The 16,275-nt window shown below is 39.0% G+C and overlaps 1 protein-coding gene across 1 annotated transcript in view; it reads left to right on the top strand.

The window, feature by feature from the left end:
- ATP10A (ATPase, class V, type 10A) overlaps nt 1–15,553 on the top strand; it is a gene marked incomplete at its 5' end in the record, with an annotated part of 56,828 nt that extends 41,275 nt beyond the window's left edge. Inside the window, 8 exons of the mRNA XM_009573703.1 lie at nt 263–480; nt 1,954–2,148; nt 3,551–4,112; nt 9,287–9,390; nt 9,560–9,686; nt 11,897–12,081; nt 13,422–13,743; nt 15,456–15,553. Coding sequence (XP_009571998.1) covers nt 263–480; nt 1,954–2,148; nt 3,551–4,112; nt 9,287–9,390; nt 9,560–9,686; nt 11,897–12,081; nt 13,422–13,743; nt 15,456–15,553 — 1,811 coding nt within the window. The remainder of the gene's footprint in view (nt 1–262; nt 481–1,953; nt 2,149–3,550; nt 4,113–9,286; nt 9,391–9,559; nt 9,687–11,896; nt 12,082–13,421; nt 13,744–15,455) is intronic.
- Nucleotides 15,554–16,275: the final 722 nt, after the last annotated feature.

Below are 16,275 nucleotides of genomic sequence, written 5' to 3'. Positions count from 1 at the left end.
TTTCAGAGAGCGCGCGATGATGAGGGAGGCAATGTATTGCATTACATTTCTAATTATGTTATCTGCATCCTCCGTTAGATACTACCATTCAATTAAGACTAGACTTTGTTATCCCCTGATAATGGAATCATTCATTCTTACTGTGAAAGCACAGTATAGTATTAAAACCAGAACACTTGAACAAAGTCACCGTGTCCCTCTCCCTCTTTCTCAGCCACGTTTAACATACACAACATATGTCCCCCTGTATTTTTACTGATAGCCAAACGCTTAGCAATGTACCAAGAACTTGATTCTGAGGAAGACGAGGCAGCCCCAAAAGGAGGAACTCTATCCCAGCGTGATAGCATCTGCAGCCATCAGAGCATCAAAGTAATCCACAGAAGCCAGAGCACCAAAACCCACCGGCGCACGGGTAGCAGAGCTGAAGCAAAAAGAGCAAGCATACTCTCAAAGCACACTGCGTTCAGTAGCCCAATGGTAAGTCATGAGAACTAAATGCACAGTATCCTGTATCTCTTCATAGAACGATGTCGTGAAAAGGAAAAGGTAAAGAAATCTGTTAGACATTGTGTACCTCTTCTGGACTTCATCTTGGCATTTTTTCTTCTGTAGTCACAGCTGTTGGTACAAAAACAATCAAGTGTTGGCATAGATCTTATCTAAATACCTTCTCTGTGGGAACAAGCTAAAGGTAAAGACAATCTGAAACCTTTGTTTTAGTTATACCTTGATTTTGAAAAGAAAATGTATGCCTTCCCTTTATCTACAGAAGCTGAGAGTAGCATAAGGTTTGAGGTCAAGGATTATAATTGCTCTGCATATGCCTTTTCTTTTTTCTTTTGTCAGAGGATTTTAAAACTAACAAGCGCAGGGCTCGACACTGTGTATTCCAATTCTTAGACACTGTTGAGATACACCATAGCATAATTTTTAGTGTGATTCAAGGTTATCAGTGGATTGCATGTGTTGTATTTTTAAAAATAAAAAACTTTACATTTCAAAATATTGGTGAATTTATGTCCTTACAGCTTTGCTTTGTTTAATTTATTTTATACTACTGTAATTCTGTGGAATTTTTACATGAGCTGAATAGTAATAAGAGAGCAGAGAAGCCAAGTCTTGTCTATCTAGGGATTTTGCATTGTTGCACTGTTGACACAAATTCACCCTTAAAACAAATTACAAATATAGACACGGGAAGATGCTGTTTGCAGTAGTGGAACTTCTTGATTTCAGTCAAGAGTAAGCTCTTTAGATACATTTCCAAGCTGCAGTTTTTACACACAGGGTTCTGTGATTGCTCAGATTTATCAGCTGCTGAGAATCAGCAGATAAAATTCTACTGAAGAAAAGAGTCTTATATCAGTTTATCTTTTAATCTTTTGTATCCTTGCACCCTCCTATCTTAAGAAATACTGGAGTTGCTGATGAGATAGAGTGGAAAGTGCTCTGTGTTTCAATGTAAAAAAACACATGAATTACCTTCAAATGTGTGAATGGTGGTTGTTCTCTAACAAACAATCCAAGATGGTTTCATTTTATTGTGCTGATGTAAGGCCGAGCTTTTAATGTCATTGCTGTCTAATTTTTCCACTCTTTTGGTCTCTGTAGTGTACCACCCTTTAGTAATAGATAATAAATGTCTTGAATTAGACAGGAGAGAGGGAGGAATATTAGTATGTAACTCTTCTCCTATCCACTGCCCCCAAAGTAGATGAATATTGCCGCTGTAATTATCTGTAGTGAAAAAGTTGACAACACAGTTACTCACATTTCCATTTCTATCGGTAGGCTAGAATGGGTGACATACAGTCCTCTCCACCTCCATTCTGTGGTGTAAGGCCACCATAAAACTCTTGATATTGACACTGCTTTGGATGCTTTGATTGCTTGTTGCTGCTTTGGAAATTTGCAGAATCACAGATATTAATCACTGCTATTTATTACTAGGAGAAGGACATCACACCTGACCCGAGATTGTTAGAAAAGGTGAATGAATGTGCAAAGCATCTGGAGGTCATGAGGAGCCATGAACAGCCATTATCCCATCTGAGTCCAGAACTATGTGACATTTTTGACTTCTTCATCGCTTTGACTATATGTAATACAGTCGTGGTTACTGCACCAAATCAGCCCCGACAGAAGGTGGGTTAAAGAAACAGCAAAAGAGAGTTTAAGCCTCTTTTGCATTGATACTAATTTATCTTGTAAATTGGGGAAACAGAAACCTCCTGCTGTAGTGAGAAACAACTAGAACTAGTTGTGAGACAACTCTTAGAACCGCTATGTGATTGAGCAGGTTTAGTTAAGCATTAGTTGAATGGAGTATGTCAGCTATTTCACGTACCTTCAAGGTAAGATATGCTTTCATTGACAATTTCAAGATACTTCTGAAATTTTCCTGATTTCTTGTAATGTAACTTAAACATTTAATAAATATAAGTATGTGTGGAAATTAATTTGTAAATGTACAACACTTCCCAGAAAAGAATATAAGCTGTCTGTGAATATTTTGTACGTATGGATTAAATAAGAAAAGGCTGAGACATTTTTTAAAAGTTTAAAAAAAGAATATACTTGAAAAACATTGCTTAAAACTTTCAAATTATGTAAAAGATGCATCTTAAGCTCATTATGAGAAATAATGATCACTATTGCTTAAATCGGCCTAAACCAGTGTCATTGATGAATGAGAATTTCAAAAACGCAATCCCAAGATGATCTGTAAGATAAAATATAATGGAATGTAGTACTAAAGCTAGCCAGCAGCTGGAATTTCCATTCTGGAGAGAATTCTGAGAGTTGTTTCTGTTCCAGGTTGGAATAAAAAGTGAACTAGTCTGCAAATTGACATGTTTTTGTGCCAGGGAAACATTTGGAGAATGCTCAATTCTGGTGTTTCAGGAATGCTACACTGTTATACAATAATTTAATATATATTACTGTGAATATGCTATTTCTATTAATAACACTGTATCTGTAAAAAAGATTTATGTAAACGGAGATGAGTGATAAAACTGAAGCAAAATGCTTTGATGCTGAAAGAAAAGACAGCAGAAATTATTTATTTCAACATGTTCCCATTGAGAATGTTGTCAACACTGGCATATTTTTGTAAAACTTTTCTGATACCACACTTCTCAACAGAAAACTCTTTCATTAACTTTTTTTTTACTACCTTCACTGAATATGCACAAAGAATGCCAGTTTTTCCTACTAACGATAGGTTTTAGTATGCACTACTGGTGTGGTGCAACATTGATAGGCTATCCATTAGTCATATCTGAGAAGGTGAAAGAAGAAAAAATGTTTTTAATACAAACATACGTGCTTTCACACAGAGGCACAATTCTGAAGTTCTAGTAAGTTTTTTGCTGTTGAGTCAGTTTTGTCCATTAACTTTCCTTTCTCAAAATACAAATGCCATTACTTTTTGTTCTCAAAGAAATTCTCCTCTTTAGAGCTGCTTAGACTGAATATCAATGTCAGAATTCTTGTATAGCTTTTCTTCAGTTTTTGTTCATTGGTTTGTTTTTTACTTCTCAAGGTTAGAGATCGATTTGAACTAAAATCTCCAGTAAAAACCATAGAAGACTTCATACGAAGATTCACTCCGAGTCGCTTGACCTCTGGATCTAACAGCAGCAGTTCATCTAGTCTAGCTACAAGCAAATCAATGCACAGATTTGGTTTAAGTGTGCTTTCATCTACATCTACGGATAGCACTTTATTAAAACTGGAAGAGAAGCTGGCATACTCTGCGCAGATGAATAACAATGGCTACAGCTCCCAGCAAGGCCGGACAGCTGTGGGGAGTGGACCTGAGGAAGGAGAACTCCGTTATGAAGCAGAGAGTCCAGATGAAGCTGCTCTCGTCTATGCAGCACGGGCATATAACTGTTCTCTGGTTGGAAGGCTGTCTGACCAGGTATCAGTGGAGCTACCTCACCTGGGAACATTAAGCTTTGAGGTATTACATACATTGGGCTTTGATTCCGTCAGGAAGAGGATGTCAGTAGTGGTCAGACATCCTCTCACAGATGAAATAAATGTTTACACTAAAGGTGCAGATTCAGTTATTATGGATCTTCTTCCACCCTGCTCTTCAGGTACACCTCTTACTTACCTTTGTGGGCGTGGGGGTGGGAGGGAGGCGGTTCTGGTTAACTGCTGAAAAACTCGTCACATCTTACTGCCTTCTCTAGCAAGTAGACCTGCCTGCTTTTGTTGTGAATATAGGAAATGGTAGAATGGCAGCCGTCTCTCTTCTTTTGTAATACTTTCTTATCATAGCGAATTTTCTGTAACAAATTACTGGTTCCTCACCTTACAAGAATGAGTTAAATTAATTTCTGTACAAGATCTTCTACTAGCAAACTTTATTTTGAAGGCATTTGTTGAAACTCTGCCAAAGCAATTTATATTTCTTCAGAAAAACCTGCCTGGCAGTGCAGTATTTTATATGAAAACCAAGCACTTCCTATTGCAGCTCCCCTCTCTGTTTCATTTGTGAATCTTTACATCCTTTTGCTGCAATATGTTTGCATAAATCAACACATTTATGCTGGTTTGACTATGACGCTAAAGGGCACTGTGAATCAATCAGCCACCAAAACAGAGAGGTTGTGGCAAAGAAGGAGAGATGCTGTTCAGATGAGAAATCTTGGCTTCAAATGTGTAGTTGACTAGTAGAGAACAGGCATGTAGCTGTGAACATGGAGTACTTCCCTAAAGTGTGGAGTACTTCTCCAGGACCCAGATGTCGCATGAAACAGGGACAGCTTTAAATAGCTGCTAATTGTAATCAGTTGGATTCAAGAAGAACCCTGGAAGCTTTCAGAAGTTAGAGGAGACACAGGGGTTTCAGTCTGTATGAATCAGTTTGCATCTAATTTACTGTATTTTCAACACTGAATTTAATCCAGTGTTTAAAGGTTACCCCAGAATGAATGGACAGAGCCCGAAAGTGCTAGAGGTACTTCCCATGTTTCACTAATGCATTGACTTGGTGGTTACTTTGACATTAGTTGGAGTAAACAATTGTGAAAGGCTTATACTGTGTAATTTTAGTTTAATGAAATACAGAAAAATGTTGGCATTAGTTTTCTGTTTACAGCCATATAAATCAAAGCTGAGCCAAAAAAATTAAGAACAACTTGTCCTAACTAACAACAAAGTATTCATGAATAATTTTCTAGAAAAGATCTGATATCACAGGAGGTACATAGAGCATCTGTGGAAACTTGTTTCCCTCCAAAGTACTAACAGAGAATTTGTAGTACTGAGAATTTCTGATAACATAGCTAGAAAATAATGTTTGGAAATGAGTTCTCAGAATGAGAACTGAGCATTAAAAAGAAAAGAAAAGATTATTTTATGCAAAGTCTTAAATATTTTGTCACCATATAACAGACTATGTTTGAAGTTGCTGCGTCCATTCACAGTAGGCTCAATAGATCAAGGAATTTTCAGGCAAATTTCAGGCAGATCCAGGGCCCACCTAGCTAAAAACAAGGCCAGTTAGAAAACCAAACAACAGTGACATTACCAAAGGTGGTATATGTCAGAGAAGGGGAAGCAGAGTTCCTGAAGATCGGTGTTGGCAGTGAGCAGATTCTGTAGCTGAGCAAATACAGCAATTCCACCATCTTTACAGGCAAGCAAATTGAAGGTGGCTTTGAAATTGTGCCTTTTTTTTTTTTTTTAGTTTTTTAGCCCAAATTGAACTATGAGTTTTAGTATATTTTGCTTTTGCAAGCAGTGTAAAGTGCAACCACTAGAACCTCATAAGCAGTTTCCCTTGTTTTCTAGCCCTCTAAGCCTCTGCTGGCTTCAGTAATTCTGTACGTTTCAGCGGATCTGTCTGAAAAACGTTTGACGTTTCTCTTGAGCAGCTTCACTCCTGGAACTGAATTCGCAGCCTCTGCCAGCAGTATCCTAATGTCAGTGGATATGTTGTCAATTCCTGAGGGAACGGCATCTTTTTCCTGTTGCAGGGAGGTGTTCCCCAGGTAGAGCCTCAGAAGATTTATGCTGTGGCTATTATCTATATTGCGGGATCTGTTGGTGGTTTCATCCTGTTCTCTGGTGATGGTGGAACGTGAGTGTGAGAGGAGAAGTAATGCTACGAGAATTCAGAGATTTATCATTTCAAGGAATTGAGAATAAGTGAATCGACATGACAGCTAATCCCACTCTTTGCTGTCTTAGTGCCTCAGGGACATGTAAATTGTACACCAGTCAAGCGTGCATCTTGAGCCTTTGCGGTACTTGTGCCCTTAGACTGAAGGACCAAGGCAACACTGTGTCCGTAATCTCCCAACTCAAACATCACGTGGCATGACTGGGTCCTATCAGACACAAAGGTCCCTGTTTGGGAGGAAGAGTATTTTAAAATATAACATGAGGAAAGGCCCAAAATCAGAAGCAACAGTATTATGTTGTAACTTCAGTTGTGTCTTATAGAAAATCGGAAATCGCCATAAGCTTCAAAACTTAAAAAGTTTCTGAATTGACTCGATTTGCTCTGCCTGTATATCTAGTTGAGACGGTGAAACCTGACATTTTCTGATAGCATACAGGTATTTCCGAAAGCCTTGAAATGATTCCCAACAGTGTATTGTTTTTACTTTATCTCAACAGTCACCATGTTCATGAACAAGAAAGTTACTGTTTGAGTCAATACCCAACTCGCATATAAGTCATTGAGAAAACAATGACTGGGTTGGCTTTCTGCAGCTTGCCATTATGGAAGGAAATGAAGCAAGCAGAACGCCACTAACTCTCAATCATTTTTCTGGAGAAGACTTATTTGCTGGTTTTCACTGACATGGTGCATGTGGTCACACTGCTCAGCATAGACACTGCATCCCAGCTAAAAAGAATCTCCACACCTGGGTTTTGTCTGCAAGAGATTCCTTCCCCCCTTCTAACTTCTGAGCAAAAGATGAATCTCGGGGTAGGACTGATGAGGCACATGAAGAGCTAGAAGGAGGTTTAGCTGTCATTGGTATGCTGGTGGAGGAGGGAGATGCAGTCTTCCATGCTGGAATTGAGAATTTGCACAGAAATTAGGAAGAATGCTTGCCTACTTTATTCTTCTAAAGTTAAAAAAGCTGACTCACTAATACAAGAAGCCTCCAAGAAGGTTTGCTGCAGTACTTCTCCCAGAAAAAAAATTTCTTATATTACACAGCCAAGTCACATATGCCAAAAAGATTATCATGCACAAATAGAAAAGAAGCTAAATGAAACTGTGTTAGGCTGCCAGTTTAGTATATGCGTATTTCCATTTTATGTTGAGCTGAATCTAGTTGTGAGCTGTTTTAATAGCTTCTGAAGGAACCTGGTGGGGTGTGTGTCAGAGCCACAATGTATAGTGTAAGAAGGGGCTTTCAAATTGCAAATAATATTTGTAGGGATATTCTTCCGGAATAATATATCTGTATTGTCCCTTTGAGAAAGTCAGTAGTGATAGCATAGGTAGCATTAATAGCCCACCAGAATATTCCTACCAGTATTCACCACATGACCTTAATCAGAGGTGGAACTGAAATGAAGGTATGCATGAAATACCACAATCTTCATGGAGTCTCTTAGGAACAGCTGGGTATGTATACTCCCAGCTTTACAGACCTAGAGAGGATAGGACAGTCTTTAAAGGTGAGAAAATAGTTATGCAGTGAGTAAAATGTGCTGATACACGGTTGAGATAACAGGAACAAAAAACAGAATATTGGGATTCCAAGCTCCCAGCTCCTTCCTTCCTACAACATCAATACCTGTATGTGTTTGTGCTGGAGCCTCTGAACGCCAAGATAGACCCTGTGCTGCTGTATAAATATGAAAGTGCTGAATGCTATGTAAGTTTATAGACAGACAGATAGACATGTATATATGTGGTCACACATACCAAGATCAAACTGGGTATGAATGCACACTGGAAAAATGGGCACCGAAATGTATAAACAGTAAGATATTTGTGTCATCTAATTTAGATACCTGTATTAAGTACTTAATATTAAGGGTATAGTGCCCGTACGTTCTCAGTATGGTCAGTTGAGAGAGGTGAGCACATCCAGTGGTGAACTGAGATCAGATGTAGTAGTCTCTTCAGGTGCTCAGACTTCTGGTGATGAGTGGCATTCACCTGACTCTGTGACTGGTTACCATGCAAGTACCAGTAACACAAATATTGCATTAAGGAACAGCTCCAATTACAAAATTAAAATGATTCTACACCCCCAAAAAACATGCAGACTTTAGAAAAAAAATTATATGACGTCAGGGAATAGGAAAACCTGCCATAAGGTACTGGCCATTCTCACTCAGTGGTTCCAATCTAAAACTTACCAGCTTGTACATTTACTTTAGTACTAACCCTGCAATTCATATTATTTAAGATTGCTACTACCGTACATTGTACGTGAACCTGTCTTGATCCTAGATGATAAAAAAGATGCATATCACCTGTTTTTAACTTTTGAAGACATCATTTCAGGTAATGAGATGGAACAAAATGTGTTGCCATCATATTCATTACTCTCTTTTGATCACAGTGTGAGCACATTGAGAGAAAAGGAACAGATGCTCAGTCCTGATTTTGAGTTCTTACACATGGCTTTAAGTGAAGAGTAAAGCTAAGTGGAAGTTGTGCTGTCGCATTCAAGGTAGAAGCTAGCTATGAGGTCTACACAAGTGTAAATTCTCTTCTAAATGAAATCACAGTCATACCCAGAACTTCTTGCATTGTCTCAGTCCGATAGGTAGTATCAGTACAGCAGTAACAGAAGTACCTTCATACACTTAGATATACAAAACAGAGCACTGTTTCTGGTTCTTTTGAGATATTAACCTTGGTGGAAACCATAAGTGCTATTTTTAAGTAGGTGTCATTTTTCTGCGATGTGGAGATGCATTTGCTAGTAGTGTATTTGAAGTCATACTTCTCTTTCTGACATTATTGTTTGCTGTGAAGATTATCATGATTTCTTAAAGTATTCAGGCCGAACAAATACTTAAGGAGTAAGAAAAAGAAGGTCTTTCTAACACACATGCACAATGACTTTTGAAGAGAGAAGACAGAAAAGGTAGAACAAAAAGAGAGGATTTTTTTTTTCTAAATGGAATGTTTTACTTGCGTTTCCCAGGAGACATCAGCTCTTTAAAAGTATCAGTTATAAAGTGCTGGTACAGTGAGTACTGTAGACAAGTTTTTATTCTCTGAGGCCATTCAGCTGCTGTTATTTTTCAATCACTAATTTCTTTTTATATTCTTATCTAGATGACCCTCGGGGCAAACATCAAAAAAAAATCCAAAGCAAAACCCAGAATTACCTAAATCTGTATGCTGTAGATGGGCTGCGGACCCTTTGTATTGCAAAAAGAGTAAGTAAATGCAGACTCTCAGTTTGCTTTTAGGGAGAGTCTTGAAAAAGATTACTGAAGGCACTTATTAATTTATTGTTCTTTATTCATACTTCTTTTTCATTTATTCTGTAAAGTATGAATGCCTCTGCATCACGTTGACTGTGCCCTCACATACTCTTTTTAATAGGTTCTCAGCAAGGAAGAGTATGCCTGTTGGTTAAAAAGTCATTTAGAAGCAGAATCCTCTATTGAAAATCGTGAAGAACTTCTGTTTCAGTCAGCACTGCGGATAGAGAAGAATCTGCATCTGCTAGGTAATGAAATGAGACCTGGACATGAAATTAAAATGTGCTAAAAATTCTGAAAGCTTGGCTATGAAATCTGTTCTTTCCCTTAAATGGTTTCTGACAGTACAGAAATTGGCTTCTTTTGGACTTTGTCATGGCTGTCATGTGCAGCACCACAAAGGAATGGGATATAGTTAACATAACAGACATACCCTGTTTTCCTTGCTCCTGCCATCATTTTATCACTAGTGAAATGAGTGGAGTAATACCAGGGATGAATTTGACACAATATCATAAATGGGAACTGCCGCTCTAAACAGGAGGAGGACTTGGCCCAAACTGTCTACAGAATTTCGTTAACATAGCGCCACTTCAGCATGTCAGAGACTTCCATGACTCCAGGGGCACCAGAGACACTCATAAAGCAAAGCTCATAAACTGCATTTGTGAGAGGCATCAACTTTCATATACATCAGGTTCAGCTCATGCACTCAGGGCCTGTGTATTCTGTGGAGGGGGACTGCAGTACTTCATAATGATGCAGTTAAAATCAGTGTATGTAAAATGTACTCCAAGAACTAAGTCATACTCTTCCTCAGCTGACTTGAGATGTTGAAAGCACTGAGATTCTAAAATTTATGTATATTCACTATTACTCCAAGCATCCAACTGCTTTCTCTGGCAAAGAAACCAGGACAGCCATAACACTGTTGGAGATAACAACCTTCGCTAATTGCCAACATGCCTGTCTCTGGGAGACGAGATCCACCTCACCCAACTTCTAATGTATCTACTACAGATCTCTAAGGCTCCCCGTGTAACCAGTGGAGAGACAAAAAAAGAAAGTGCAATTCATTTGGTCTGTCTTAGATACCCGCTTTAGGATTAGATGAATCACGCCCTTGAAGTGTCTGTTTCTCTCTGAGTTAAAGGGGAGCATGAGGTGACTAATTCGGACCACATTAATCAGGAAGATACCACCATGGTTGTGCCTGTTGGCTCTGGCTGCACTCTGGTGGAGGGGCGGGGAAAGTTAAAGTGAACTGCCAGACAAATAAGTGAGCTCTAGCCAGAAGTAAAATACCCATTCAGTCATTCCCCAAGAACCTCATGCTGTGGTTTGTATCTTGCAATGATCAGTTATGATTAGATTGTGGGAATAAAAAAGTAAGTCTGGAAAAGGAATATCTTTTCCTTTGTACGCTGTTTGGATAATAATAGCTTTCCCGACATTGCCTTAAGAATGTGTTTCCACTTACAAGACTGGTGCTCAGACTTCAGGTGGACTTCTATTGCTAAAATGTTTTTTTCAAGGAACAACCATAGGAATAACGAATAGCTGAGAAAAGTTTACTTTGCTTTTCCTGTTGTTCCAGGTAACTTGCATGTCTGTCACCTCCTCATTCTCTAGTGGTGAGGGCTTATATTTCCTCACATTGAAGCCTCTCTGAAACTCAGTGGAGCACTGATGTATCAGTGGTGACACTGAACTTGGTCCTGAGTGGCTTTTGCTACAGTATTTGAAAATCTTGTCTCTGTCAATTGATTTAGGAAAGCATAGGAAAGAAACTCAGTCTTTTACAAACAGGTAGAAAGATACATTGAAAGCATGAAAAAGCCACATTTTACTTTCACATCATGGCCAGCAGATTTATGATTTATTCTCTGCTATAGCTCATTTGGCAACCAGTGTCTTTCTGCAAGAGCAAAGAGCAGCAACAAGTCAGGAAAAGGTTTATGTCTGCAGCCTAATGTGCTGTTGCCAAGCTGCAGTCCTGCTGTCATTCCCCTTCAAAAGGGAGAAATCTCTAGTGACCCAGCCTCTTCTAGTTGAGGAAAGGCAGTTAAGACCCTTAAGAACTGAAATGATCTCCTAGAAGCAACAGTATCTTCTCTAGCAACATTCAGAAGAAATGGTGAAGATACAGAGCAGAGAGACAATAAGCAAAGATACATCAGCCTTGTGAACCTCTGAGACTAGAAGTGACATCAGATTGCTTTTGAAGTTTTGAATTCTGGATTTGTTGTTGACTGTTGATGCAGGTGATGATTACCCCAGCTACTTTCTGCTCCTCCCTCTTGATACCCCAAAAAAGCTGCCCAAATCTTGCAACCATTGGTAGTTTAGCTATTTCGCAATAAAAGTGCTGGGTTTTTTGAAAAATCCAAACTTAGAATTTGAGGTGAACCCTAAGTGTTCATTTAATGTGCAATGTTTTGCTTTTTCTTGTGCTTAGGTGCAACTGGCATTGAAGACCGCTTACAGGACGGTGTTCCAGAAACCATTGCAAACTTGCGCAAAGCTGGGTTGCAGATTTGGGTTCTTACTGGAGACAAGCAAGAAACAGCTGTTAATATTGCATATGCCTGCAAGCTACTAGATCATGATGAAGAAATCATCACTTTGAATGCTGAATCACCAGTAAGCAGATCCAATACACAAGTTTACTTGTGAACTAGCTTTGCTTTATTTTCAACCTGTACAATTAAAAGTTTGATGGCTTTTTTTTCCTTTCCCTCTTTTTTTTTCCTTCTTTTCCTGCTTCATCCATAATTTTCAGGTAGGACATGTCTTTGAATGCTTTTCAGTGAATCATGCTTCTAAGTCATAGTGTCATGTATCATAAAGGCATGTAACTGTGTGTAGTGGGCTCCACCATGAATGAAAATACGCCATAGCAGCATAAATGCCGTTCTTTGGTATGTATTCTCAAAACATACCTTGTTTTGCTTGTTGACACTAATGGGTCTCCAAAAGCAACCTGTTACTAAATGTGTGTTGAGGAAGAAAACAATTGATTACCTATTGAGAATTTGTGCTTTATTTTACACCAGTATTTAGATAACTCAGTCATTCATGTTTTCTCAGCTGTCTTTTTCTTTGGAGATAGAAGCAATACTTAAATTTCAATGCTAACACTGAGAGTCAGAAAACCACATCTACAGTAATGCCTTGCTTCCTAACAGACCTTTTCTAATTCTTCTGAATTACTGATCTTTCCTGTGCTCAACTTGTTGCAAGCAGACAGTCATAAAGAGTTTACTGATACGGTCTAACATACAAGGAACCAGAGTGATAGTGCTATGGCCCGTTAATGGGGTGATAAAATTGGACTTCAGATCAGCAGAGGAGAGGTAGGCCAGCAGTATCCAGCTCCAATTTCTTTCGAAAAGGAAGAAAAGATAACAGCATTTTCCGTTCTTGAGTGTATCAACTGAACTGGTAAATTGATTTTCCATGATCTTTCTTTTTTGTCATACTTTGCTGTAAGACCAATAGCATTTTATTTTAAATGTTCATATATTCTCAATAACATCTTTTAGCTGAGTATGGCTAGGAGAGAGAATTCAGCTTAAATAACCTTTAATTGGCCTTTAAGAATGCATAACCACTTGATCTGAGTTGTAGGCGTGTACATGGTGTTCATCACCATACTTAACTTGGTACTGATACTGATGATATCATTTCCCAGCACTGTTATTCTGAGAAGGAGCTAAAAGAAATTAGTTTAGCATACAATACTGCATGTTAAAGAGGAATTAGATTTTAAGTCTTTCGAGTCCTCATTGCTGTCATATCTTCTGCAAGAATTAAGTGTGTTTAGAGAGAATAGAAAGGAAGATTATTAGAAATTAAAACTTTAACAGTGCAGCAAACGTAACACATTCCCCATATTCCTTATGCCTAAATATACAGCAAACACAAATGTTTGAATACATGTTCTTTTCTCTCAAGCATATTTATTTTGAATTTTTTTTCAGGAGACATGTGCTGTCTTGCTGGAACAGTGTCTGCAATGCGTAGAGTCTAAATTTTCAAACAACACAATAGACGAAGCTACTGGAAACATGACTGTTGGGTTCACTCCTCTCTATCCACCCTCTTCCCCTGGGCTTTCCAGCTTGGGCCTAGTGATTGATGGAAGGACTCTAGCTTATGCCCTGGAACCTACACTAGAAGATAAATTTCTTGCACTAGCCAAGCGATGCCGTTCAGTACTGTGTTGTCGCTCTACCCCGCTCCAAAAGAGCATGGTAGTGAAACTAGTAAGAGACAAACTCAAAGCAATGACCTTGGCAATAGGTAAATATCTCAATTTAAACTAGTCTGCCTTGATGTATACTGTGCCTTTAGAATTTTGGTTTTTTTCACTTGCAATAGGACCCTTCCAGCTGCCTCACAACCTTCCAGTTTTGTCTGAAAATGTGTCGGACAACTGTAACATATTTACCATAACATATTTATTTAAAAACAAGATAGAACTCTGGAGTAGTATTTGGAATTTCTTCCTACAGAAGTTAGGTAATCAGGACCCAGGTATGCTATGAGGTTTTGGCATGTCCAAACACAGCTGTGAAGAATTGGGTTAGCTGATGCTGCGCCGAACACCATTTTGCAATCACTGTATTACACAGAACAACATTGTGCTCAGTGTTGTTTCATCCAATCATGTTTAAACTGAAGGTTCTGCGTTTTTCATCACAAGTCAGCCATACAGCATAGGATATGAGTTGGCCTTGTCAGTACAGAGAATGGATTTACGACTGGCATTATGCCAGCACTTACACGTCTTCCCAGCTAATCGCTCAGTTGGCGAAGGGGAGATTTTGTCAGTCATCCTTTTTTAAATCTGGCAGCATCTTCCATGTTTGCATGATTTTTACATAAGAAAAGTCAACCAGCTCTTCTTTCACTATATCAAGTTTAGGCTTGTGTTGCATTAGAAGATAAGATTGCAGCATATATTGTCACAAACACACTAGCTTTCATCTACCTGTCTTAATTGATCATAGCAGCAGCACATGTGGGTTGGATCTAGCCATGAGAAATTCTGAGCCCATATAATCATTGCCAGACTCCTGTGACATCCACATCACCAAATGTGTGCTGATTATAATAATCCTCATGCTCACTATATTATATCTAGCTCAAATATGACTTCCTCATACTGAATTTATATCTTTGGCTGACTGAGGACATAATCATTTGCATATGTTGTCAAAAACACTAGTGGAGACTGGGCAGCTTGTGTTTTCATTCTTTCTGAGCATCTTGAGCCTGTGAGTTGAAGTCAAGCTCCTGCTCTAGCTTAAAAGCATAGCTAGTTTTCCACTAGCACACTGGCTGTAAATTTAAGAGGTTAAGAAGCAGATACATGTCCCATTCTGGTATCCTTTCTATTGCACCTATCACTTGTGGTATTATGATTGGAAGCAGGGCAAGGGATGGTGACTGTGCAACCATTGCAGTTAAATCTACCTGCGATGGGTGTATTAAAGATCTCGGACTGGTCAACCCAAGTCAAGAATTCATCTACTTTTTAACTTTATTGTATTTTTTACTGTGTAGACATTCTCATTGGCTTTAGGCCTCCTTGCACATTTCATTCTTAATCATACCTAATTGCAGGCAGACAGTTAATTGGGAAGCAGAAGTATTGGGAAGCTCATTCTCAGCCTTCCAGTGTTTTAGTATTTGTGCAGTTCAGGCCAGATACTTGAATTTTAGGTTTTACTAAAAAGAGAGGGATTTAGTTTGGTTTTACTTTTCCATGATAAAAAAAGTCTACAAAGATCAGAATGTCTTGGCAGCTTTGCCAAGCTTTGAACTTTATATTCCAAAGATGGATTCTTTCCTACCCCGCATCTCTCTTACTATACTCACCCAACGCTCAGTACACATCTCCCTTACTATACTCAGCCAACACTCAGTAACAACTGGTTTTCCTTTGCTTTGCTGCTGCTAACTGTTCCTGGTCTACTAGTGACAACAAAACTGTATCTTGTCATCTTTAGGTGATGGTGCTAATGATGTCAGCATGATCCAAGTGGCAGATGTTGGCGTGGGGATCTCTGGTCAGGAAGGCATGCAGGTAATGTTGCTCGTTCTCTGAAAAGCACTCCCATGAAAGGGAGTAATAGGCACTTCCCATATGTCAGCTTGACCGAGCTGCCTTTGGATAGCCAGCACAAATAAAGGAGAAGCGGCAAGTTGTGCTCAGGAGTGCCAGTTGTGCGTCGTAAGGATGCTTTCAGCTTGAGTTTGAGCTTGTGTTTGTTCTCGGATCTGTGGTGAGTTTAAACATGCTACCTTCTCAAAAAATTCAAATTATCAGTTCCCTCTAAGCAATATGTTTTAAGAAATCATTTATTAAATACTGGTTTAAAGGAGGAAAAAAGCTCAGGTATGCATTATTTAGGAAATAAAGGTTCACCTTATTCTGGCTTTTATTCTCCTCTCTCCTGTATTGCTTGGGTATACTTCTCCTGTGGAGTAGCTGCACAAGCCCATCCAGCCGATGCAGCTTATTTGCATGGTGTGGTGGTGACCCTTAGCCCAGCCACCCACACATCTTGCTCACTCAGCCTATTCAGACAGCAGAACAGTGAAGAAAGAGAAAATTGCAGCCCTTTGCAGAACCACTGCTCCCTACACACTATTCCAAGTCTTGGTTTTCTCCCCATTTCCTGCCACAGGGAACAGCAAGATAAGGGGACTTGCCCTGTAGTCTTTTCGATGTGTTCAGCCTGTGATTACTGTATTTACCACCGTATAAGAGGCACTTCTCCCATCCCCAGAAGAGAGGATAGTATCATAGAATCATAGAATCATAGA

Source organism: Fulmarus glacialis, unplaced genomic scaffold (genome assembly GCF_000690835.1).
Source record: "Fulmarus glacialis isolate BGI_N327 unplaced genomic scaffold, ASM69083v1 scaffold573, whole genome shotgun sequence".
Taxonomy (NCBI): domain Eukaryota; kingdom Metazoa; phylum Chordata; class Aves; order Procellariiformes; family Procellariidae; genus Fulmarus; species Fulmarus glacialis.
The sequence above is the reverse complement of the archived record's forward strand: the minus strand, read 5'-3'. Positions and strand labels throughout refer to the sequence as shown.